Genomic DNA, 25,664 nt, shown 5'->3' on the forward strand with positions numbered 1-25,664 from the left:
ATTTACCAAATTTTGAAAGTAGGGCGTTTTTTGAAGCTAAAGGAGTGCAATTTTCGAAAAAAACGCCCAACAGTGTTTTGTAGAAAATTTAATTCCTGACCATGAAAATTCTTTCATATCTTTTCTAGCTCTTACCATTTTTTATCTATAGGCGTTTGAAAAAAACGTGTTTTGTCGTTTTTAGATGTCCGCTATTTTGGATTTTTTTTTGGGGGGGGGGGGGGTTAAAATTTGAAAATGGTGCTTTTGCAAAATTCACCGCTAATTAAAGATCCCATACTACGATACTACCAAACTTTCAAGTCTCTATCACGTTACTAAACGGTTCAGATGAGCACACCATAGTCGACCACTTTCAATGCTATTCCCCTTAAGAATAACATGGGAGAGAAATTCGAGATTTCGGGGGGGTTAAAATTTTAAAATGTCACTTTTCATAATTTTCCTGGGGTTTGGGCCCAGTACCTACTAGCGTGCCAAATTACAACTCCCTATCACCTCTAGAAGTGCTCAAACATTTGTATCCCCTAGTGAGTTAATGTCCAATTATAACTTTCTCCTTAGTTATAACAAAATGGATGATAGTTACCAATATAGAGTCGGTGCATCACCTTTGTACTACATGCAATAAAAAATAATAGGGTCTGGTTTAAATTTGGTACTTCTCTAGGCAATTGTTCCTAATACTTTTGGAACTAAGCAATTTAAAACTTAGACCACACTTTGGAATGAAATTGACTTAGGCAAAATGTCCTATACAGTGATTTTAACATTGTAAAGACCTGGCAGGATCTGGGGAGAGGCAATAGTTAAAGCTCTGGAAGTCACATGTACATTGTTGAATGGTACAGCTGGTGAATTCACATAAATAACACTTTCCACAGAAGTTTTGATTTTCTTTGAACTAATCTCGAAAAATAATACTATAATTAAGATTTTATTATTTTGCAATTTCTTACAAGGATATAATTTTATTATCAGTGCGTGGAGAATGCGGCCTATTATATGTCCTGGCTTGGCAGGTCTTCTGTAATGGTTTCAGTACTGATGCCATCTATGATATACTCATTGCTGAAGATCGTTTGTATTCGAAATCCCGTCACGAGTTTTCCTTCGTGAATAGGTACTTGTTTCCCGAAGACCTTGTAATAAACTTAATACAGATGATTGAGATAAATCAATTGATGCTCTGAAATATGCTAAGTTTATTATGATATTGTAATATGTCTATGTCCAAAAAAAAAAAAAACATTATTTCACTGAATTTAATATAATAAAACAAGATTTGAGGGTTAATCAGAATAACGGTTTGAAGTACGTAGATCTTGATAAACTTAAGTTATAATTAGGTATATTCATCAATGCCGATTTAAAATGTCCAATGAAACTTTGTTATAACAAAATGGACGATAGTTACCAATTTGGCGACTCTGTCATCACCTTTGTACTAAGCAATAAAAAAATAGGGTCTGGTTTAAATTTGGTACTTTTCTTGGCAGTTGTCCCTAATACTTTTGGAACTAAGCAATTTAAAACTTAGACCACACATTGGAATGAAATTCATTTAGGACAAATGTCCTATAAAGTGATGTTAGCACTGTAAAGACCTAGCAGAATTTGGGGAGAGGCAATGGTTGAAGCTCTGGAAGTCTCACGTCCATAGTTGAAAGGTACAGCTGGTGAATTCACATAAATAACACTTGCCACAGAAATTTTGATTTTCTTTGGACTAATTTCGAAAAATAATACTATATTTAAGATTTTATTATATTGCAATTTTCTTCCAAGGATATATTATTTGTTATAAGTGTGTCTGTGGGGTGATGGGATATTATATAACATAGAACAAAATTGGATGAAATAATACATAATATCAAGGAGAAACATTTTAAATAACTGATAACACATTATTAGGGGCATCAGCAAACATTATAGGAGAAAACACACAAAAAAATAGAGAAATTAATATTAATGATGAACGAATTACATGTGTGGGTACTTGTGTAGGTTTTCTGAGAAAAAAATTCTCTATGAATGATAATTACTTTATTGGCTAGCGTTTTCCTAGTACATTGTCAACTAATACTTGTACTAACAGCCAAGTACTTAACTCACACTGTTTGGATCAATGTCAAAAAATTAATTAAACTTGACTTATTATGCATGGATCATTATTTGGTGTATCAAAACTCAAATCACTGTTAATTGTTAATCATATATATTGTATTTAATTGTTAAAGCTTATGTATAAACCAATATACTATATTGTTCAATCGAGTACAGCTAACTTTAGGATAGGGGCATCAGTAAATTAACGTTTTAGCTTGAGTTTCCAATTTAATCTGACATGGAGATACAGCATATTAAGCTACCATATATAGGATAGTTTTAAAATATCACCCGTATTCTCCTGAACTCCCTAACGATACAACCTGATGTATTATGTTCATGTAAAATGTTGAAAAGTACAATTTATCGCACGCAAATCATTGCACTCATCAATGGCCACATATTATATAACATTTTATAATCTCACTAAACCCCCTCATTTTCCCCAAATTAGCCCTTTATAGATTCTCAAAGCTGGAACCCTATGTACAAGAAACATGACCACTTGAAGATCGTGAAAATATAGATTCAAGTGAATGGCCACTTTTTATCTATTAGATTACCGTGACAGTTAACTTGCCATTTACATTTTGTTTATAGTGTACCCACATAGTTTCTGATGATATTTGTATTTCTTAAGATAATGGATCAATTAACTCATCCATTACAAAACATTGTTTAAAAAACATTGAATGAAAATTACCCACACTCGTTAATTACCAAAACGGTCATTCATTAGTAATGCGATGTATTGACTGCGTACATAATCAAATTTTGTGACACATTTCAGTTTAGTAGATATAGTAGTTTCGTAACCCCCCAGAATAAAACGCACAAACACAGATATAAAACAAACTGCCCTTAGAATATTTAAAGTAAAATCTCACTTATTTGTCATACAATAATCCAGCAGACTCAACAACTTGTCATCGGTTTTATGCACTTCTTAAAATTGAAGAAGCGAGAATCTACGTGCAATATGCAGCCTGGTGCAGTAACAGATCACAATTAATTTAACCTTGAAATGTGGTATGATACCTTATAGCAATAGCTATTTAGCAGTATTATTGCTGTTCTCGTCATAACGGTTATTTTATACAGATCTCAGTGGTTACATATTTACTGTCATAAGTTGGATTCAGATTTCGTACGAGACTTGATTCATTTTGCTCTTATAAACTCCTTTACAGCCTAAATAAAACTGTCCATACATCGACTACCCCTACTATAACATTCAAAGTATTGTTACACATTCCTAATGTTGTAATGGCTTAACTACATGGCACCTTGCAATACTATAGTGCAGAAAACACTGGATTGTATGATCAAAGCGTCTGTAATTGTATCCTAATGAAGTGACTAAAGCGTCGACGTGATTGCATTTTAGCACAATTAGGACGTCCTGAATCCTGGTACAAGAAACGTCGAATTGACTGTTGTAAATGCAATCAAAAAGTTTAATTTTGGTTTAAAGTGTTGAGATTATACTAGTGTAAATTGTTAGGTAAAAAATTATTTTCTATCAATTAAAAGGAATAATAATAATAATGTAAAGTGTGAATGAGACAGCTACGGAGTGATCCAAAAGGTTTTTTTGTTTTATAGTCCTCGTGTATTTATAATAAAAAATTAAAACATAACTTTATAGATTTAACTATGAATGCAAGTGTTGGATCTATATGAATCTGAATATTACAGTGTGAATAATAAACTTGCATATGAGTAACGGTTTATGGGAATGGTATACATAAGTTCTTTTTTTAATTAAAAGAAATAGTTAGACCTTGTCAAAATCGATTAGATGTCAACTTTATCATCCAATAGTCAACACGTAAACTCTTTTCAAAACTCCGAGGAAACTAAAATATAGAACCTTGATTCTCCACACTCGTACAAAAGAAAATTACTGAAGTTGAAAATTGAATTTCAGAATGTGGTGCACTATGGGTATATCATTCACTACGTTAATTTTAAATGGAAAGATTATCTAGAGCTCACCAAAATCAATCGGTGACTACTTCGTCACCTAAAATTTGATGCTTGAACACTCGTTACAAAGGTGTCAAGGAAATTATTTAATGAAACCAAGAAGAAGTTTCTTCTTGATCTTGAGAGAATCGAGACTCTCTATACTTAACCTAAAGAATATTACAAAGTTATTGGCCTATACTCACTTGTTCCGTGCTCTTTGTTATAGACCTTAGCCTGACCACCGTTCTGAAAGGCCATAGTGAAGACATCCATGCCCCAGTCTACTGCACAAACCCAGTGTTCGACCACCATCGGGGTACCTAAATCAGACAAAAGTTAAGACTATATACTACTAGAAAGTGTTTTAAAGGAATTAGGAGGTTTTAAAGGAACTAATTAAAATTAAGTAAATGGTAGTTTTACTTTACGAACGTATTAAAAGTGTTGATCGTTACAGTTAATTTAGGAATGATCACGAATTAATTGTAGACCCCGTAAAATGTAAGTAGTCTCCGTAATGGATTATGAAGTTTTTGGACGTTGTAAAACGACTCCTATGATTCAGTTAAAAGATATATCATTAAAGAAGGCAATGGAAAGACCAAGAGAGGAATTTATCTCGAAAGTTCTAATCATCGATTCCTTGATACAAACAATAAGTAGAAGATAACGAGCTAGTTAAGGTAAAAGTATTGATATTTAAGATGAACAACTTACAAACTTTTTCTACTTACCTTTAGTATTATCAATGTTTTCCGAATACTTGCTGCTCTGCTGCTTTACGGGTTTAACTACAACAATATGCAAAATCTAAATACAATTCAATAGTTTAATTTAATTTTAGCATAAAGTGGTACAGAATATTTTGATCTTAATGAGCCAACTCCAGAGTCTATTATTTAATTTTTTGATGGAGGCGAAAATAAAAATAAATAAAATAGACACCAAGCCTTTACCTAACAAATTAATTTACCTTTTTTACAGAAATATAATTGAAAGGCTGATCCATCCTGCGAAAAGCGTACACTGCACAATGCATAAAATATTATACTAGCGTTAAAGTCTGTGTTCAATATTTGAGAATGTTTTCCTTATAACAATAAAATACCGTTGACCAAAGAAAAAGCGTGAATATTCACAAATGTACTTTTTTAATAATCATACCTAGCTAATTATTTGTTTTGAATTCACCAAAGAAAATCCAGCAGAATTATTGAAACTTTGTAAAGAAAATGGTTCAAGAATTAATTAGTTTTGAATAACAAAATTGATTGTTATTTTGTCTTTTGATGTGTTTTCTCTAAGACCACTGGGGATTTTAGCCGGGTGGAAAATTGGCTGAACAATTGGGAAGACCGAGTTATGTATATTGTGGTGATGTGATATATTTTATTGCAAATTAAGTGAAATATATAATTGCCTGACTGTTGTGCTAGAGCCTGGAGGACCCTAGCATGTTGGAATTAAGAGCGTGCTATCTTATGCTACCTTCATAAAATGACAATTTAATTAGAAACGTTGTTGGGGGACCAGAGGGCGAAGATCTTTACCCAGACCAGAAGCAGGCCAAGCCAGCTTTGATTACTTTTAATTTAACTAGACCATTAAACTATAGCTAACCTTCCAAAATAAATTGCTAAATAGAGTGAAATTTGAGCAAAATAATACGGTGTGTTACACATTTTGGAATTTGTATTCGTTTGCCGGTTCAATGTACCTTTGTCAATCCCAGCCTGAATGAAGGCCCTGCCTCTCCTAGTGACATTTCTAGAGGCATGGTACAAGTACGAGAAGATCCGGTGCACTCTTCTACCAGCGGCATGTAGCAGACCTCCCGGCTGTACGTCCTCATTAGTTTTGGTGTTCTTGGGAGGTCCTGGTGAACACACAAGTATGACTACAATTATGTTTGGAACGTTTTAAAATGCTAAAACATCAATACAAATGTGTTTACTCTAAATCATTGTTCAGGTTGCGTTACTAATATAGTTGCCTCCTTTGTAAGTTTTTAAGATGAATACAGGCCAAATATAGGGCAATACACTACTCTTTCATTCATCCTAAAATCGTAATGCACAACCTATCTTTCAATGGCTGTTTCACCAATCAAATACAGTGATGTTTGTACAATAAGTAATATAAGGTGTAACAGATTATATTATGATTATTAGACGCATAATTTAGTGGTGTAATAAGTAATTAATTGATTTCAAAGGAGTAATTAAAATGAAAATATAGTTGATGTGCATATTTTTGGCTGTATATATTGGTTGGGAACTAAATAGTGTTGTCTACGAAAAAAAAAATTTATTCCACTAAGGAACATTAACACAACAATCATATCATTAGTTAAAGAAGTTATGTAGATTTTCAGGAAATGTGAAATGAATATTATTATTAAGAATTTTGTTTGTAATTACATTGTGCTAACAGTAACAATGTTCTTATTTAGACTAACCACATAATAATATAAAAATTATTTAGGTATTTAGTATGAATTTGATGAATTATTATCAATGATTCTACCCCTATTCATAATGCCATGGACCTTTCACTACTGACTGAAATCATAATAATAAAGGACAGTTGTGTCTGGTATTGAATAGCTAACAATCTACAGAAATTTTTTAACATTGGCAAGTAGATGATGCTTTCCAATAGCAACTTCAAGTAAAAATCTTACATTTTCTACCAGAAGATATAAGGAAATTGCCGTTCTTAATTATTGCCAACGGGTCCATAACGCGTCAACTCTCCAAAATCTAACTCTAGTCTTTTATTTTTAACTTCTAACTTATTAATAGTTAGTTGGCTCTAGCCCTCTAGCCCTCTAGCCCAGTCGACTGGTGTAGGCCTACCCCAGGAGAAGCCGTGGCCCGGAGTGCGGTGAGCGATCACGACACTCTCCCCACTGTCCTCGACGTCTTCAGTCCCGTGGGACTCCGCCCCCTCGGCCACCACACTGCTGTTGTAGCTGCTCACACCTCGTACTGGGGACAAACACAGGTTAAGCCTAACAAGTAACGTTATGTGCATCAAAACTCATCCACAATTATGTAATCGAATAAATACAATTCATTCAGATGGTTTCATTTAACTAGAGTTAAAAAGTTAAATGAAACATTTAGCCTTCAGTTGTAAAGCACACATAAATTACCTGCCATCTTGCCATGCGTTATAAGTACCATAGATGATGGCAATAAATATAGTAACAAATACGACTTGAATCTGCATATCCCATTCTTATCCAAATGCTGAAATCGTATCACATTTGCTGAATATGATTAAAAAATATTATTCCAAAACTGATTTAAAATGTTGGCGTCGGCTACTAGACTTACTAGACTTAAAAAAGCAACCTAAAATCTAAGTTATGGCTTCAGCATTCCCTTTCCACCAAAATAAGCCTTTCTTCAAAAGAAGGATCACAAAAATCCAAAATGCGTGGGTTGGTTGATTCAGAATCTTTGAACAAAACCCTCTTCAAGTTTAAATGTATAGTATTCAAAAGTACAAACGATTTTTCAATCTTGATTTAAATCCAACACTCAAAATTTCATCATTTCGATAAGTTTTTACTTCAGCCAAAATATCTGTGTATTGTTACTGAAATGGATTATACTGATCACGAGATATTTCCAAAGTCTTTTGAAATATGATCGATAAAATTTATACTCATAGGTTATTTCAATATGATAACTTCACCTTCAAAGATACTCAAAACCAAGGTAGTTGTGGAACACTGCATAAAACATTAAAAATTTTATTTTCCATTAGGGTAAATTTAACCTTAAAATTACACCTTATAAATGGAAGAGAGGTAACTCATTGGGGGTGGCGGAATTGTACCCCCCTGGAATTGTACCCCCTGCTGGTTTGTGACGTCACGATGACGTCTCATTTTCTCGACCAAAACGGCGTGTACGGGCTGGAATTGTACCCCCCTCATAAAACTTTGATATTGTTATGCACGAGTGGTTTGATTAAATCCACTGGCATCTAAAAAACTGTACGGACCGGAATTGTACCCCCCTGGAATTGTACCCCCTCAGTTAGAACTCACTTTTATTTGACCAGTGTACGGGGTGGAATTGTACCCCCCTGGAATTGTACCCCCCGGTGAGTCTAGCCCTTCTTATAGGACCGGAATTGTACCCCCCTGGAATTGTACCCCCTGGTCACGGCAGAAGAAGATGTACGGCCCGGAATTGTACCCCCTGGAATTGTACCCCCCCCCCCCATTTAACCGAGGAGCTTGTCTATTATGATTACCAACTAAAATCAAAACAATAGTTATGTTGGATATTAGAGGGGAATCACACGAATGTGAAATGAAGCAAATTACCCGACACCTAATGAATTGCTTGTTGTAAAAGGATAATCTAAGAAACTGCAAATTAATTCAGAGTAACGTGCGAGAGGCCTAACAGACTTCTTTGTACGTTATTCATTAATATTTTCCTTCCGAAGTAATAACTGTTCATGGGTTAGCTTAAATTCACAAAGGTTAAAACTTTGACAAACTGTGAACTACTTTGTACCAGATACCTACATTCGGGACCACGTAAGTTTGCAGTTGAGGGAGGAGCCTATTTACCATATGGTTTTGAATGGACCAATGAGAATCGTGCGGTGTTGCCAAATCTAATAATACCAGCTGATTTGATAATATTGCTTAGTATATTTTAATTAGTGTTGTCAACGGGCGATGTGGCAAAGTCGCTCTAGCCTTGTCTTGTGATTGGCTGGCACCATCTGCAAACTTACGTGGTCCCGAATTAAATTTTACAACAGGTATTTTGTCTATCTTTGCCAGTAATAACTGTTCATAATTTGTTACCGAATGAACAATAATGCACATTATGTTTGAATGAACAAAAATGAAATACATCAACTTCTTTTCACGGTCATATTAAATTACGTTGAAAAAGAACGAAGAAAAGTGACGTGAACAAATAACCATTCCATTCTTATAGCGTAGTTATTGTATACAAACTAGTTTAGCTTAGTTATTAGGCCTATGTGCAGTAATCAAAAGGCAAGTATTTCAAATCTATATAACCAAGCCGAAATTCACTACTTGCGACTCCTCTTAAAAACAAAGTTTGTTAGGATTTGCACTGCTTGTATCGTTTTAAAAAATCAATCAGCTTCGGTTATAAATTATTTAGAAGCTTTGTCCATGAGGGAATCAAGCTCAGCGTTAATTCGTAAACGTTTATTCCTTATTGCTTGGCCTTTTATTAAGTCACTAAGGAAGGCAACAGGTATATCCTGCGATCACAAGAACATCGCAGTTACCCAAACGATCACAGCAAATTTGTCGTCATTTCCCACGATTACGGCAACGCTGTTTGTTATCATCTCTTGCGATCTCTGATACAATGTGGTAATTTACCGAAAACGCGATTTAAGAGACACAAAAACAAGACGTGATAAGGTAACTAACGGCGACTCGTTACAGATTGCTTTGGTGGATATTATAAAATGTAAATTTCTCTTTTCGCTTACTACCTAACTACTACTTTTTGCTTACTCTGTTCGATTACTACCTAGTATTAACTGTATTTATTTGTTTATTTTACTCATTTTGCTTCCAACGGTACAAACAAATTAATTTACAATTATGTTTACGATAAATATTCAATGTTACTAATATCTGTATGATGTGTACTTGGACGAAAGCCAGGATAATAAATCAAAAACTCCTAAACAAACTTGAAGAAGACATTCTGTACAATAACGGCTACGTTAACTATATTATTCAGAGATAATCTATGCATTTATCTATCCACCCATCTAACTATCTATTTATCCTTCTATCTATCCCTCTATCGATCTATCAATATATCGCAATGAAATAAATTTATTAAACTGATTTAATACAAAATAATAACAATGTAAACTACTTATAACGTTAACAATATAGGTACAAAATGTAATGTTCCACTATCACTCTTAAACACATTACAGCGATTGTTTATATAATAAATAAACAGAGTAGCCTACAAGACTTAGTATGGGGTTGGATAATATGTGTAACATAATTATTGTGATACAAGCTAACCTCAAATTAATATGTACCATAATACGTACACTTAAGCAATAATTAAAAAAATAGCATGCACGTTTAACACAATGACACGTACCCTTACATTTTACTCACATTTAATGTATGTATGTATGTAGACATTAATTTTCATTGTACAGTATATAGTTGAGCGCTTTTTGCCTGTGCTTGTGTCACAACCATGTCACCAATGGCTGAATGCTTGAGTAATGAGTATGCAACGCGGGAATTCAGTACATTTTTGAGACCAAATCGGTTCTGAGATGACCGGAAACCCTGTCACTCACTTACTTGTGAGCGATTTGTTGCTTTACGAAGAATCATTACCGAAGGTCATGGCTCTTACAATAATCCCTATATCTTCGGGCCTGCATTGCTGTTTGCTTAATTAGCCTCTTAGAAAAAGCGTTGACCTATGATGTGATTGTGGCTTCGTCTTGTGTATTTTCAAAGTTTGAAGGGGATCAAAAGTTAAATTTTATGATCAGGTTTTATGTTATTAGATAATAGTGTATAAAAAGTATTACAGTAAAAACAAACTAAGCAATAATGCATTCAAGTTGTTCATGGTTTAAGGAAAATAAAACAATATATAGCCCGAGGCGAAGTAAAGTGGCGAAGCCAGATTTTTGGATAATCTCTTCACAATTATAGTTCCTTGGTACAATCCCTATATTCTGTACAGGTTTGAAAATCCGACATATGTCACTGTAGAAGGCATTCTCTACTACTTCATTTTCATAATACCAATTACAGTAGGTTTATCGAGTGGGTGGGGGGTACAATTCCAGCCCGTACACAAGCCAAGCTAGCTGTCCAAGAGGGGGGTACAATTCCGGGGGGTACAATTCCACCCCGTACACATTTGGCTTTCTGATGGGGGGTACAATTCCAGGGGGGTACAATTCCACCCCGTACGTAAATATTTTGATGTTGGCAGGGGGTACAATTCCAGGGGGGTACAATTCCGGGCCGTACATCTCCTGCTCTTTTTAATATCTAATATAATTATCCGGTTCACTGATCACTTGCCCACATTAAATAGATTAGATTTCGTTAAAATCAAAGTGTACAGGGTGGAATTGTACCCCCTCTAGGCGTGACGTCAAAATGACGTCAACGATCGCCGGGGGGTACAATTCCAGGGGGGTACAATTCCGGCGACCCACTCATTGCATAAGATGACCATATTAAATGTAAAACAAAATGTAACAAATGTAATGTTCATTTGGGGCAGAAAGCTAGCCTTGTGAGGATAAATTATCATTCTAATTTTACACGTTAAGCTTATTATACAGTATTGTAACATCAATATAAGCTTATATTTTCCTGCTCAATCCAGTAAAAACAACGAAATTAATGCATAAGGATTTACTTAATTACACATCGTGTATTTATTTGGCATACGATTCTGGTTTGATTTCATTACTTTAAGCTCAAATAGCCCAAGTATCTTTACGAACGAAAAACTTGTCGGATGAAGAGTTTGATGACGACCCGCTGAATGGAGCTTGATTCCAAGACTCCTGTCTACTTTCAAAAGAACGACGACGCGCCAAGGGTGGAATCCCAATGAAAGCTGCTAATGGGGAGTTCTTGTTAACTCTGAATTCTTCAATTAACTCTTGCCCTTTAACTTCCGACAACTTCAACAACTTATAAATTTCTTCAGACATGATCCTGTGATTACAACTTTTCTTAATTAGATTATCTGGCATAAAACGTCTTCCTTTTGAGGGGTAAAATACAAAGATGTTTACACAGTAACATATTCAACGAGATCTATGTTTATTTTTATAAAAAAAATCTTAAAACGATAAAATGTCTAAATAAAATTTAAATGGTTCGGAATACAACAGTCACATAAATGTGACTTCGATGTATTTTTACTATGACGACTTCCTCTAGAATTAATTGATGTCCTTCAAAGCCTGATGAAGTTCCCTTGCAGTAGTATATATGGACTACTAAGGATCACTTTGACAGTATAAGGTATTTAGTTATTTGTTCATTATTATACCAGCGATCCAGTAGGTAACAGCATGAAGTTAAATCAAGTGCCTATAAACTTAAAAATAATATAAATGTTGTATAGCAATCCTAAAAAGGTTCTCGTATTAGCTAAAATGCCTTTTTAAGTTTTAAATAGCAAACAATTTTTGTAGAATGTATTTTGAAATTGCAGCTTTTACGTTACTAATTGTTAGACTTAATATTTAAATTGGCTATAATCACTTATCATATGAAGTTAAGCTTGAAATATGACATAACGGTCACAATTTTAAAAGAACAATTATAAGCATAACATGCTCAAAAAATGTAAGGTGTAAGGTAAATGTAAGGTTGAACATGTAGGCTACAGTATTTAATTTACTCGTACTTATACCACGATTAAATTTTTTTCTGCATATAGCTTCTTCTGCTATTGTTATTTAATTCTTATTTAGACAACATTGTATTTTTGCTGACCTAAGCTACTTAAAGAGTAAATATTATTTATATACTTACGCCAATTTAAAATCGCGTTCTTCTTGACCACCAACAGCGATTCAGGGGTGACTGCTGCCGCAGTTAAGTTCTTTATGTTGTTTATTGAATCAATAGTTTTATTGCTAACTGGAACAACATATTATGTTAATCAGCATAAGGAACGGACATATTATCTTTAACTATATAAAAAATAACGCGATTTAGACATCCCCATGTTAATGTTTTAACCTCTAAACCAGTCTTAAAATAATAAGAGGAACTCTGTTTATTTTACCCCTACGGTGTAAAAATTTACGGATTCTCTCTCCTGATTCTTTCTCATGCATGAAATGTTTTACCTTGCCAAACTTGAAGGGCACTAATGAGAAGCTATTTCATCGTTTATATTATCACTATATACAATATTATATACAACTAAGAGAGAATTAAGAACTCTTTGAAATATAATGAAACGAAAAAGAAATTTCTAATTACTACAGCAATGGCCTTGTTGGCCGGAATAAAACTCAATAACGTACTCTACTTTGTTCGCATTGAATCATAAACTGGATTTAGGGATTTTATGATTTAATAATACATTATTTACCTATTCTTATGAAAATCTTGAAATATAAATGTTTTTTGTTAATTTAGTGTTTACTACCTAGTTTTTAATGTAAACAAAGCCATGCTTCAGCTATTATCTATTTGGGCTCCAAACATAGATTTTTGTGTACATCACATAATTTTCTTTGCGACTATTATAGCCTTCTTAAGTCATTGAATATTTTGGCCGTTTAAAAAAAAAATTGATATACACAAGTACTTAAGTAAATTTGTTTTGACTTTAAAATTAACCTCCTCTTCGTCAGTAGCAGTAAAGGCATTGGCGGCTGATAAAAAGCTTGCTCTGATACAAAATTAACGAACTGTAAAACGTCCTTTAATTTTTGTCTCAGAAATCCCTTCCATTATCTCTTCATTTAATGCACCAGTCCTTGAATTTATAATTTTGCTTCTTTGTAAGTAGCTACATGTTCTTTGATAGTTTTCGTTACTTTAACCGATTAGTAAAACTAATCACATTAATAAATCCCACGTAGCTCTTACGGAAGTTGTTGGGTCAAGTGATATTTTATAACAAATCAGATTGAAATTAGCGTATTTTTTAACAGTAATTTTGTTTTAGGCTACCTAAAAATACAGGGAGCCTACCAGTAGACCGACAAGATACTTGGTCGTCTGGCCACTAGACCGTCTTTTTTAATTAAATAGATAAATGCTGAAAACCAGTACGTCGACAAGTTATTTCATCGTCAGTCCAGTTGACCGGCCTGTAAAACTATATTATTATATTCGAGAAACCAACTTGTCGTCAATCCTCCCGACCGACTTACCACTTGCTCGTCTTTTAGGTGGTGATAGGGGCAGAGTGGGAGGAGCTAACTGGGGATTACCCAGGAGTTTGAGGCGCTTCTCATGGTTGAACCACCTCGCTCTAGGTTAGAAGCCAGTATTGCCAACTGAAAGTATTAGCTCCGTCGAATACTATACACGCGGCGTGTTTATACAGTCTGGCGTTAAGTTGACGTTGGCGCGCAATTCTCGTTGCGTCGTTTCTATAGCAACTGTGCCGTGACATTGTCCTTGGTCTCGCGCATTCCTCTGCCTTTGTATTATTTAATCTGCATCGAAAGATAAGACTCGCTTATATGCATTGACTATTGAGTCAATTAAAAATTTCATTCGGGGTTTTTGATCGTTTGTTTGGATAAAACTACGTACCGTATATTGTAGAATTAAATTTGTAGTGTGGTTATATGGTATTATGGTATATATATATATATATATACAGGGTGTCTCACGAGAGGTGTCTGAAATCGATTACGGGAAAACGGCTCAACGTACAAGGATGAAATAAAGTTATTTCCCGCTAAATCGACCCCAAGGAATAACGTAAAAATATTTTTAACTTTTTCCCAATACAGGGTGTGCCAAAAACTGAGGGTCACTAGTTCGAATCTCGGAATTTTCAAATGTAAACATATGTCATGTTATACATCATTTTAAAGGTATTTAATAGACAAACATTTTAGCGAAAACAGAAAGTAGTTATCTTTTTCCGTTTCAAAATGGCGGCAGTTTTTTTGGAAAAGATCTATATTTTTTTAATACTCTGTGTTTCCTATACCAATGCATTTATCCCTTCTCCGGTTGAATTTTCTTACTCGTTATGAAATTAGCTTTACTTTGATATGCTACAAGTAACGGTTTTTTGAAATTATAAAAATTCCCAAAAAAATTATTTTTGAAAATTTGCAAATGCTAATTTTTCAAAAATTGCAAATAGCAACATATGTTAAGTGGCACATAATTTTATAGGTTTTTTTAATTCCTAAACACTTTGTAATTTACACTTACTTCGTATCTCTTTTAGTTTTTGCGTAAATAACAAAAAACCTAATTTTCCTATATCAAATGCATGTTATTTGGGTTTAACACTAAAGGCCCAATTTGATGAAGTGTTAAACCACGTCAAACCCAAATAACATGCATTTGATATAGGAAAATTAGGTTTTTTGTTATTTACGCAAAAACTAAAAGAGATACGAAGTAAGTGTAAATTACAAAGTTGTTAGTAATTAAAAAATCTATAAAATGATGTGCCACTTGACATATGTTGCTATTTGAAATTTTTGAAAAATGAGCATTTGCAAATTTTCAAAAATAATTTTTATTTTTTATTTTTATAATTTCAAAAAACCGTTACTTGTAGCATATCAAAGTAAAGCTAATTTCATAACGAGTAAGAAAATTTAACCGGAGAAGGGATAAATACATTGGTATAGGAAACACAGAATATTAAAAAAATATAGATTTTTTCCAAAAAAACTGCCGCCATTTTGAAACGGAAAAAGATAACTACTTTCTGTTTTCACTAAAATGTTTGTCTATCAAATACCTTTAAAATGATGTATAACATGACATATGTTTACATTTGAAAATTCCGAGATTCCAACTAGTGACCCTCAGTTTTCGGCACACCCTGTATTGGGAAAAAGTTATAAATATTTTTACGTTATTCCTTGGGGTCAATTTAGCGGGAAATAATTTTATTTCATCCTTGTACGTTAAGCCGTTTTCCGTAATCGATTTGAGACACCTCTCGTGAGACACCCTGTATATCCTACTCATATTATAAATGAGAAAGTTTGGATGTATGAATGTATGTTTGTGACAAGTAAACGCAGAAAATACTGGCCGGATTGGGCTGAAATTTGGTGTGATGATAGCTCACATTCCCGATTAAATAGACGCATTCTTATCTCAAAAGTCCGTTCGGGCTCCGCCCCAGTGGCTCTGGAATTTCCCATGTTAACCTTATGAGTAATATTTAAAACGAATAAAAGAATTTCGTCAGCTGTTTCAAATACACAAGTTGGTTCTGTGATATTAAATTCGCATTAACAAGTTATAGAGTTTACTGACAGGATACAGTACTATTAATTTAAATGAATATATAGAATAATCCATAGCCTATATTGATATTTTTCATTGTTATGAGTGTAGGACAGATACTAAAGTGCAGCCAAATTTTGTTTCTAAAAGTGGTAGCCTATATGTGTAACTATTTTATACAACAAATGTAAAGATCAAAATGTTTGTATTTTGTGTCCTCTTCCCGTTGCAAAGCACGGGTACAACAGCTAGTATATACATATATGTACCAGGTTTTGCGTTGGATTTTTCGTCAGTTTCGTCATTGAACTCTCTCGTACTAAGTTGTATCACTTGCGTCTTGTTCATGTTCTGTGGCATATTTTGTATCACTTGTTTCCTGAGACGTATCAGAGTGGTGGAAACTGGTCCACGACGTAGAGGAAGTGGAGGGAAGTTGCAAAGGCAAAAGGTCTGGAGTGTGGGAAATGCCAAGCGACTATAGAATAATACAAAACCATGCTTAAAAAGGCTTAGGGAGTGATGGAAACAGGCCCACGACGTAGAGGAAGTGGAGGCAAGTTGCAAGGGCAAAAGGTCTGGAGTGTGGGAAATATAAAGTGACTATGGAAATATACAACACCATGCTTAAAAAGGCTTGAGGAATGATGAAAACAGGTCCACACGACGTAGAGGAAGTGGAGGCAAGTTGCAAGGGCAAAAGGTCTGGAGTGTGGGAAATATCAAGTGACTATGGAAATATACAACACCATGCTTAAAAAGGCTTGAGGAATGATGGAAACAGGTCCACGACGTAGAGGAAGTGGAGGCAAGTTGCAAAGGCAAAATGTCTGGAGTGTGGTAAATATCAAGTGACTATGGAAATATACAACGCCATGCTTAAAAAGGCTTGAGGAATGATGGAAACAGGTCCTCGACGTAGAGGAAGTGGAGGGAAGTTGCAAAGGCAAAAGGTCTGGAGTGTGGGAAATATCAAGTGACTATGCAAATATACAACAACATGCTTAAAAAGGCTTGATGAATGATGGAAACAGGTTCACGACGTAGAGGAAGTGGAGGGAAGTTGCAAGGACAAAAGGTCTGGAGTGTGGGAAATTTCAAGTGACTATGGAGTTATACAAAGCCATGCTTAAAAAGTCTTGGGGAATGATGGAAACAGGTCCGCGACGTAGAGGAAGTGGAGGCAAGTTGCAAAGGCAAAAGGTTTTAAGTGTGGGACATGTCAAGTGACGATGGAATTATACAACGCCATGCTGAAAAAGGCTTAGGGATTGATGGAAACACGTCCGCGACGTAGAGGAAGTGGAGGCAAGTTGCAAGGGCAAAAGGTCTGCAGTGTGGGAAATATCAAGTGACTATGGAATAATACAAAACCATGCTTAAAAAGGCTTGAGGAATGATGGAAACAGGTCCTCGACGTAGAGGAAGTGGAGGGAAGTTGCAAAGGCAAAAGGTCTGGAGTGTGGGAAATATCAAGTGACTATGGTAATATACAACAACATGCTTAAAAAGGCTTGAGGAATGATGGAAACAGGTTCACGACGTAGAGGAAGTGGAGGGAAGTTGCAAGGGCAAAAGGCCTGGAGTGTGGGAAATTTCAAAAGACTATGGAATTATACAAAGCCATGCTTAAAAAGTCTTAGGGAATGATGGAAACAGGTCCACGACGTAGAGGAAGTGGAGGCAAGTTGCAAAGGCAAAAGATTTTGGAGGGTGGGAAATGTCAATTGAATATGGAATTATGCAAAGCCATGCTTCAAAAGTCTTAGGGAATGATTAATAATTAAATTAATTTAATTAATAATTAAATTGAATCTAAATTATTGCATACAATTATTATCTGGTCAGAGGTGGCAGTGCCATCGTGCGCGCAGAATGCTTCTATTGGGAATTTTTCCTTCCTACTTGGACGTCCTGCAACCTTATTTACGATGTGCCGCAATTTTCTGGAGTCTCCGTCTGCATCTTCGATTTTATTTTTGAAAAAACTGCACTTGGCTTGTTTAATTAATGACTTGAGAATATTCCTATATCCCGTCCGTGCTGTATGAAAATGACCTGTGCTGTATGAACTTGGTCAAACTACAGCACAGACAGTAGAAGGACAAGGATATAGGTTACATGAGCCTGATAATAGATAAGGAACTCTTACACTATAGCTGTCTGCCTGCATGTCTCTGAATTTTACTTTATAAGGAATAAGGATGTAGGTTTGAAATACCTTTAAACATTAAATCAAGAGGACAAATTGTAACAACTGTTGAGAATTTAATTGAAAATACTGTAAGACTGAAAATATGATTTTCTGGGTGAAGAAAGTTGTCTAAATTTGAGATTTCAAAGTCCCATAACTTTCGAACGCCTCAACCCATCAGTATGGGAATAAGTATACAATGTATATGATTTAAATCTCTACAATATCTGACCAAAAAAAAACAGTATGTCATCATGACTCATATCATGGTTGTATGTTGTATGTATAGTGTCCTATGGTCTGGCAGAGGCCTGACGTCACGTGGAACTGTCACTGTAGGTCTAGCTCTTTAGGTTTAGCTCTTTCCTGCTTTAAAACTCTCAATTCTTGCGTAAACTATAGGTTTTTTTCTTATTACCTTGCTCCAACTCTTTTGATGGTATGAGGTTTTAAAAAGTTTATAGTTATTAATTAGAATATTATTCACGCCTGAATATTTATTATTTTCTGTTCAGTTGTGGCTCAGTAGTTGCGATGCTAACACCACGGCAAAAGAAGGTTTTAGCCATGTACCTAGTATGGAGGCGAAGAAAAAGAAATAATAATAGCTGATTTGGGTTCACACAATAATCGGCACGAGTTTGGGGCATCCAGGGTGTTACTCCCATAGCCCTACGCCGGAAACTAGCTATTACAGCATGGCAGTTGATGAGATATTATTTAATTGTAATAAAAAGAAAATATTACTCTTTCAGTTCTGGGTAAAATGCAGAGCAATGCTAAAGTGGTACGTCAACTTCGTATTACGTTGTCATGAAATAACAACTTAAAATTTAATGATTGACAACCCCTTTCCTAAAATTGACCAACGTTAAAATGTAATTACAATGCATAATTAACAATATCGAATACATAATATTGGGGTTATTAAAGTGTACAGCTGGCTAATCATTCAAAGAGACTTAATTTTAGTTGTAAAAGGTGTTAAAAAATTAGATTTCCCTTGTTAATTATAATGAATTATTAATGTTGATTTATTATAAGTGAACGAGGAACACAAAAGGATACATAAGACAAAAGACCATAATATATGGCATAAAAACACAAACAAGACATTGCAGTAGTGTACAGTGTGTGATAGTGGTACGCCTACAATAACAATCGTTTTTATTAAAGTAAGATTTTTTTATGATTTTCTAAATATTAAACATTGTTAATTACTAACATAGGCATAAATATCAAACAAACTTTAAAACACTCATTTAAACTTTATGTTGACTTACAGGGTCGGCTACTCAAACATCTTTATTTTTTACAGTTGTTACAAACTGCATAATAGTGTCAAAACAATTATCTTATTCTTATTAGAATATTTAATCACTAGGACCTCAAGTGACTCTTTTTGACCCGAGGTCAAGTTTTACGACCTAGGCAAAGCCGAGGTCGGTAAATGAGCGAGAGTTGAAAATTGCCCGTGTGGTGAACTATATTTTTCGTCATATGCATAATTAATTAACAAACTAAACTAGAAAACGAATAAGGTTTTGTGTATAGATAACCTATCAAAATGAGAAGCAGCTGTTTAGCAATGGATTTAATCATTTCGTCTATTACGATTGGTACATTATACCATACAAGTAGACTCCTCATATCTATATATTAATTACGTAAGCCGCGGGTCTTTACCTCAAAATTGTGGGTGACTGGGAAGTCGTAGAAGGACGGGAGAGGGCTCAAATTAAAGGACTCGATTCCGTGACGGCGGGAAAAATAGTTAATTTCCCCAAATTTCAACACAAAATTATATATAACAACATAACATATATATACACACATACATATACATACATATTGTATATATATACAACGTAACATTTTCTCCATAAGAATAGCATTAGAAACCACACACAGCTGATTTTTGTTTACTTTAATGTACGGTAGTTGATCACAAATAAAATTAGAGTTTTGTCTGTACACTGTTCAGAATTATTTATTTTCGGTTATTTTTGCGTTTATACATTAAAAAGCTTTTAGTGTTTTATCTCAATTTCTGTCTGTCTGTCACGGCCCAGAAGGTATTTTACGTAGTGTTTGCATGTAAAGATGAACAAGAGGTCTTCTCTTGAAATACGAATACGAAATACGATAGGCATTCAAATAGTCTTTTTGTATTGACTGAATTGGCGAGAGTGTATTTAGCCAAATATGCATCGCTACTTATGAAATAACCTGACACCTCGAGCAAGCTTGGTCTCCTGATACTCGTGTATTAATCAAACATTGTCACATTTTACATTAATAAACAGAAACAAATGACTTAAACCTTGTCAGATAATGAACATCAACATCAAGTGAAGGCAACACAACATCGCTATTTACAACTTAATTATCGTTGTTGTCCCATCTTATTTTTTATCTTATTTTTTACAGTCATGTTACATTTAATTTATAATTTATGTCATACCGTACTGTATAAGTTTTGCGTTATCTGTCTGGATTCCGAAACGTTAGTTCATGCTACCAAAATTTTAACACATTTAAGTGAACATTTTTTTAGCAAACCGTCACAAAATACTTACGCTTGACATTGTTTACGTTGCGATGCTTATTTTACCTGTACTCTAATTAAATTTAATTAGAGATAAGATTTTAATCATATTAAATGTCATAATTAAATTCTGTACTTTAAAATGTATTGATTGGGCCCAATGTTTTTAAAAGCCATCTGTTTCGAATATTGGTAAGTTTAGTAGTGTTGTGTGTTGCCTTTGTGGAGATTTAGTGTCCCGAAAAGGGTGGCAAAAATGTGATCAAACTAAACAACCGCACATTGGGGCTGTAAACTAGAAAGTGCGTCTTCCTAGAAATGCCTAACAAACAAGGAAACTCCAAGTCGTCAGAACCAGTCCCATCCCCATCTGGAACTCAAACGGCTTAGGCGGGTTTTTTAGTATTTTTTTTTGTAGTTGTTTTATGGACGATTTTATCATTCTAGTATTCTTATGACCTTACCATCTTGTCGCATTATAGTTTTGTTTTAGTTTATTTCGTAGAAAACACCAAGTAAAATAAAGTTGTATATACAGTACAGTATAACAATTTGTAAACCAGTTTTACACAAATTCTGGAACTGTTCCATTGTTATAGTGTGATTAGTCTCTATTCGTTATATTGTTTTAAGTTAACTTTTTGGAGGGAGTTTTTTAGAATAATCATAGAAAAACCAATCCAAAAATATAATTTTATACTTGTATACACAGTATAAAATTATATCATATTTGTAATCCAGTTTTAACATAAATGTTCGAACTGTTCCATTGTTATGTCGTGTTTATTCTGTGTTATAACTAGGTGAAACCCGTCGAAATCGACAGTTACTTTCAAGGCTAATTCATCTAACTGCGATAAATTGGGTGAAATTTTACATATTTTGAACATTTAGCATTGTTTAAAGATTAATAAGTGTAAAAACAAATACCCCCGCCGCAGCAAACCTGCAGACTAAGCGAATTTCCATTTACCTGATTGGATTTACACTAAAATGTCTCCTTAAAAATATCACATTTATTTCCTAATTAAATTTAACGAGTACTTAGGTTTGCTGCAACAGGGAGGGTAAACAGTTTTTTTATGTAAAATGTTAAAAGGTACTGTGGTTTAGTTAGAAATTAATGTATTTTCCAAATTTGATCAAAATATGTTCATAGACAAGCAAACTACAACAGTTGACTTATGCTCCATAAGAATAACATGGAAATTTTAAAATTACAATTTTTTTTTAATTTTCTACGTAACAGTTAGGTGCATTATAACGCTTCAATATACTAAATTATTTGTTTTTTAAGCTCTACAAAATGGTTTAAAAAGAAATTGTGAAATTTTGTGTTTTAGGGTCAAAAATGGGAAAAACCTATTTTTACCCCATAAAACACCCCTTAACCCCCGTTCCCATAGTCCGATCATGCTGGTTCGCGAACTCATTCAAGTTTATCCCGCCTTACACCTTTAAACCAAATTTTATCAAAATCGGACAAAAATTACTCAAGTTATCGTGCGGATGGACACACACATATATATATATATATATATTTTTTGATAGTTCTGTTCACTTTTTAGGGCTACTTTTTCAATTAATAAGCGAAATAATAAAATATATATATATAAATTTGAACGAATGGTGTTTTTGGCCTCTGGGGACATCAAAATGAAAAAGTAAATCGGTCCCGGGCTTAGGTCTTACCATGAGACCTACGGTAATAGCTACTTTCCTATAGGGAAATTCGCTAAAAAATAACCAAAAGCCAAAGATGTTTTTTTTTTGTAAAATGTAATAGTTTAGTATGAAATTAATGCATTTTCCAAATTTGATCAAAATATGTTCATAAGCAAGCAAACTACAACGGTTTACTTATTCCCCATAAGAATAACATGGGAATTTTAAATTTACAGATTTTTGGAATTTTCTCTGTAACCATTAGGCGCATATTAACGCTTAAATATACTAAATTATTTGTTGGTAAGTTTTTATGGGAAAAATCTATTTTTACCCCATAAAACCCCCCATAACCCCCTGTTCCCATAGTCTGATCATGCTGGTTCGCGAACTCGTTCGAATAAACGTAGGTTTACACGTTTGTACCAAATTTCATCACAATCGGATGACTTTTGCTCGAGTTATCGCGCTAACGGACACACACACACATATATATAAATTTGAACTGATGGTGTTTTTGGTCTCTAGGGACCTCAAAACGAAAAAGTAAATCGGTCCTGGGTCCAGGTCTTACCATGAGTACTACGGTAATAGCTTATTCCCTATAGTGGAAATTCGCTAAAATGATATTAATTGCGTTAGTTGCCAAATATAGTTGACCATTTAATGAATAAAATATTTCCCATACTGTACGTAATCGGAGTTTTTATTAGTATGTTAATCTGGTATCTCTTCCTTTGAAAGAACCTTTAAATAGTATTAAAATAGTATTGGTGGATCTTTTGTAGCTAAACACTTCCGTGATTTCATCAGTGTAGCCTATTAATCTATGATTTTATTTGAAAAATATATCTGTTTGTTGGGAAGACATGTTTTAACTTTAAAGGAAGGTATATCAGTTTACAGCGTAAGTTTGATTTTTTCTTCGTCACGTCGCGTCAGTTCGTATCGTACTTCTATGCCAATGAATAACCCTCTAGCACAGTTTTGAGAAATTAATTGGTTGTGGGGTTACTGTTAAAACTGGAATTCCTTGACATGGGGGATGTCAGTTAATTGTCTCAGCCTTATCAATTTCATAAAGATGTCAATATAATCTCTCTACGGAATGTTAGGTGTAGTGGAATATACTTGAAGTGAAGTTAGCTTTTATTCTTGAACTGTTAGGGGCCTCCTCATTTATATGGGTGTGCGGCTTCATTGGCAACAAATAATGGAAACAAGATTTATGGCTTCAGCGCTCGCACCACAAATTTAGCCGCGGCGCTCGAAGCACGACACCTATCAGTCAGTATAAGTTTGTACACTTATGTGTAATGTACACTCAACATAACATGTTATGTTATGCATTCCTCTACCTCTCATAACCACCCCAGTAGTGCCAACCCACACATACATATATGCATTTTCGGTAGTTTTACTCATACACACGTTTTTGAATTTCACTCATGAGGGCACCGATGGTGGTTAGGCGGGTATTTACGGTATATACGTGTTTATTGAATTTTAGCAGAGGAAAATAATTTGTATAACTAATTCCATCATAACTACCATCCTAGAACGTGCTTTGTAAGGTATGAGTAACGACGGACTACGCACGAAAGACTAATCAATTTATAACGTCAGTGGTGACGCCGGTCCACCACAACAATGGCAATTCACGCCTGAACCTCGGAGCGTCGTTACCCCAAAAATTCAACGCCGACAACTGGAGAAACACTGAGGATCGGAGATAGTATTACTCGAAGGTCAGTGCATATAGTGCAAATGCCAATTACTAAACTATAAATAAATGTCGGTTCGGTTCCAGATACCGTGCATCCCAAAAAGATTGAATTTACATTTAACTTTACATTGTACTCGAACAATTTTGGCTCTTATTGCATTACTCTAAAACAACAACTTGACCACAATAAGGCCAAAAAATATACTCTACGAATAATCTTTGGAGTGAGATCAGTGCGTGTAAAAGCTTAAAACTCGAATAGTAAATAAATTTACTCAATGCCTTTTGATTGAATCTAAAAAAAATAGCAGCAATTAAATTATACAGCTGATCAAAATGTAAACAATTATGTTCTTCATAAGGATAACATGGGAACTTTCAAAGCCACTGGGGCAGAACCCAAGGGAATTTGTCAAAAATGTAAGGCCAGTTTGCAAATCTACGCGACACGCTCTTTCCAATGAGACGTCAATGGATAAAATTGGTTAAGAAATGGCGGAGGAGTTCAACCGACAAATTTTCATGTAGCGTAATAATTATATAGATTACATAGAAATTTGACATTTCCAAAAAGCAAAAAAAATAAATTGGCTGTTACGTAATTTATTGACGTTTACATGCATTGTTAATCAACGTATCATATAAAGGATGATGTGATCTAGTTTAAAAGGAATATGACCTTTCTGTTATGACAGTAGCTGCTTAAATAGTATTTACTAATTTGGCCATTTTTACAGCCAAAATGTCGTGTTATTTTTAATAATGTTACCAACCAGTGAGCCACGGTCCGTAATATAGGCCACTGCAAATAATTTGTTAAGACAGGTACCATTTTTAGGCAAGGTTTTTGTCTTTGGATGTTATTAGACACGGTAAGAGTACAATAAAATTCTTCTCTGTAGATGAATTATCTGTTGGAGAAATATAAGCGGAATTATAATGTCACAATGCGAGTTTGAGTATTTTGTAACTATATAGGTAAGTTACATAGATTTTTTTTAGGCTGCTGCTCAGTGCACTTTAAGAATATACATTTTAGAGATAAATTAAATGGTTTTTGTTGCTGAGTAGCGCTAGTAAACATGCACAACCCTTTTCGTCTAATAACATTCAATGGCTCTCAAAGAGTTCAAGTTCTTATTTGTATACGTATCTATATTATGTTTTCACTAAGCTGAATGAATACGTAACCTCTCTGAAAAGTCTGTAGTATATTGCAGTTTTCCAGCTTAATGACGTTCTAAATCATGCACATATTTCTACATAAATATTGTAAAATGTTTATCCAGTTGCTGTAAACTACTATTAATTTAACAAAATATGGACACGGCTCAAATGGGTACCGTGCCCTTCTGCACTTGTAGTATTTAGAACCTAGTGTCCCTTATTGTTAGTCCCTAGTATTAACCACAGCCATGGTTTAATTCGATTCGTTACAAATCATTCAATTAAA

General features: G+C 34.3%; 1 protein-coding gene across 1 annotated transcript in view; it reads right to left on the minus strand.

The window, feature by feature from the left end:
* LOC128987505 (uncharacterized) overlaps window positions 1–25,664 on the minus strand; it is a 44,492-nt gene that overhangs the window by 9,828 nt on the left and 9,000 nt on the right. The window contains exons 3-7 of the mRNA XM_054408384.1: window positions 12,659–12,766; window positions 6,939–7,070; window positions 5,798–5,956; window positions 4,815–4,871; window positions 4,284–4,400 (exon numbers count right to left, since the gene is read on the minus strand). Coding sequence (XP_054264359.1) covers window positions 4,284–4,400; window positions 4,815–4,871; window positions 5,798–5,956; window positions 6,939–7,070; window positions 12,659–12,766 — 573 coding nt within the window. The remainder of the gene's footprint in view (window positions 1–4,283; window positions 4,401–4,814; window positions 4,872–5,797; window positions 5,957–6,938; window positions 7,071–12,658; window positions 12,767–25,664) is intronic.

The sequence above is a fragment of the Macrosteles quadrilineatus genome, unplaced genomic scaffold (genome assembly GCF_028750875.1).
Source record: "Macrosteles quadrilineatus isolate MER2022 unplaced genomic scaffold, UCM_ALF_1.0 Scaffold_2__2_contigs__length_208266976, whole genome shotgun sequence".
NCBI lineage: Eukaryota > Metazoa > Arthropoda > Insecta > Hemiptera > Cicadellidae > Macrosteles > Macrosteles quadrilineatus.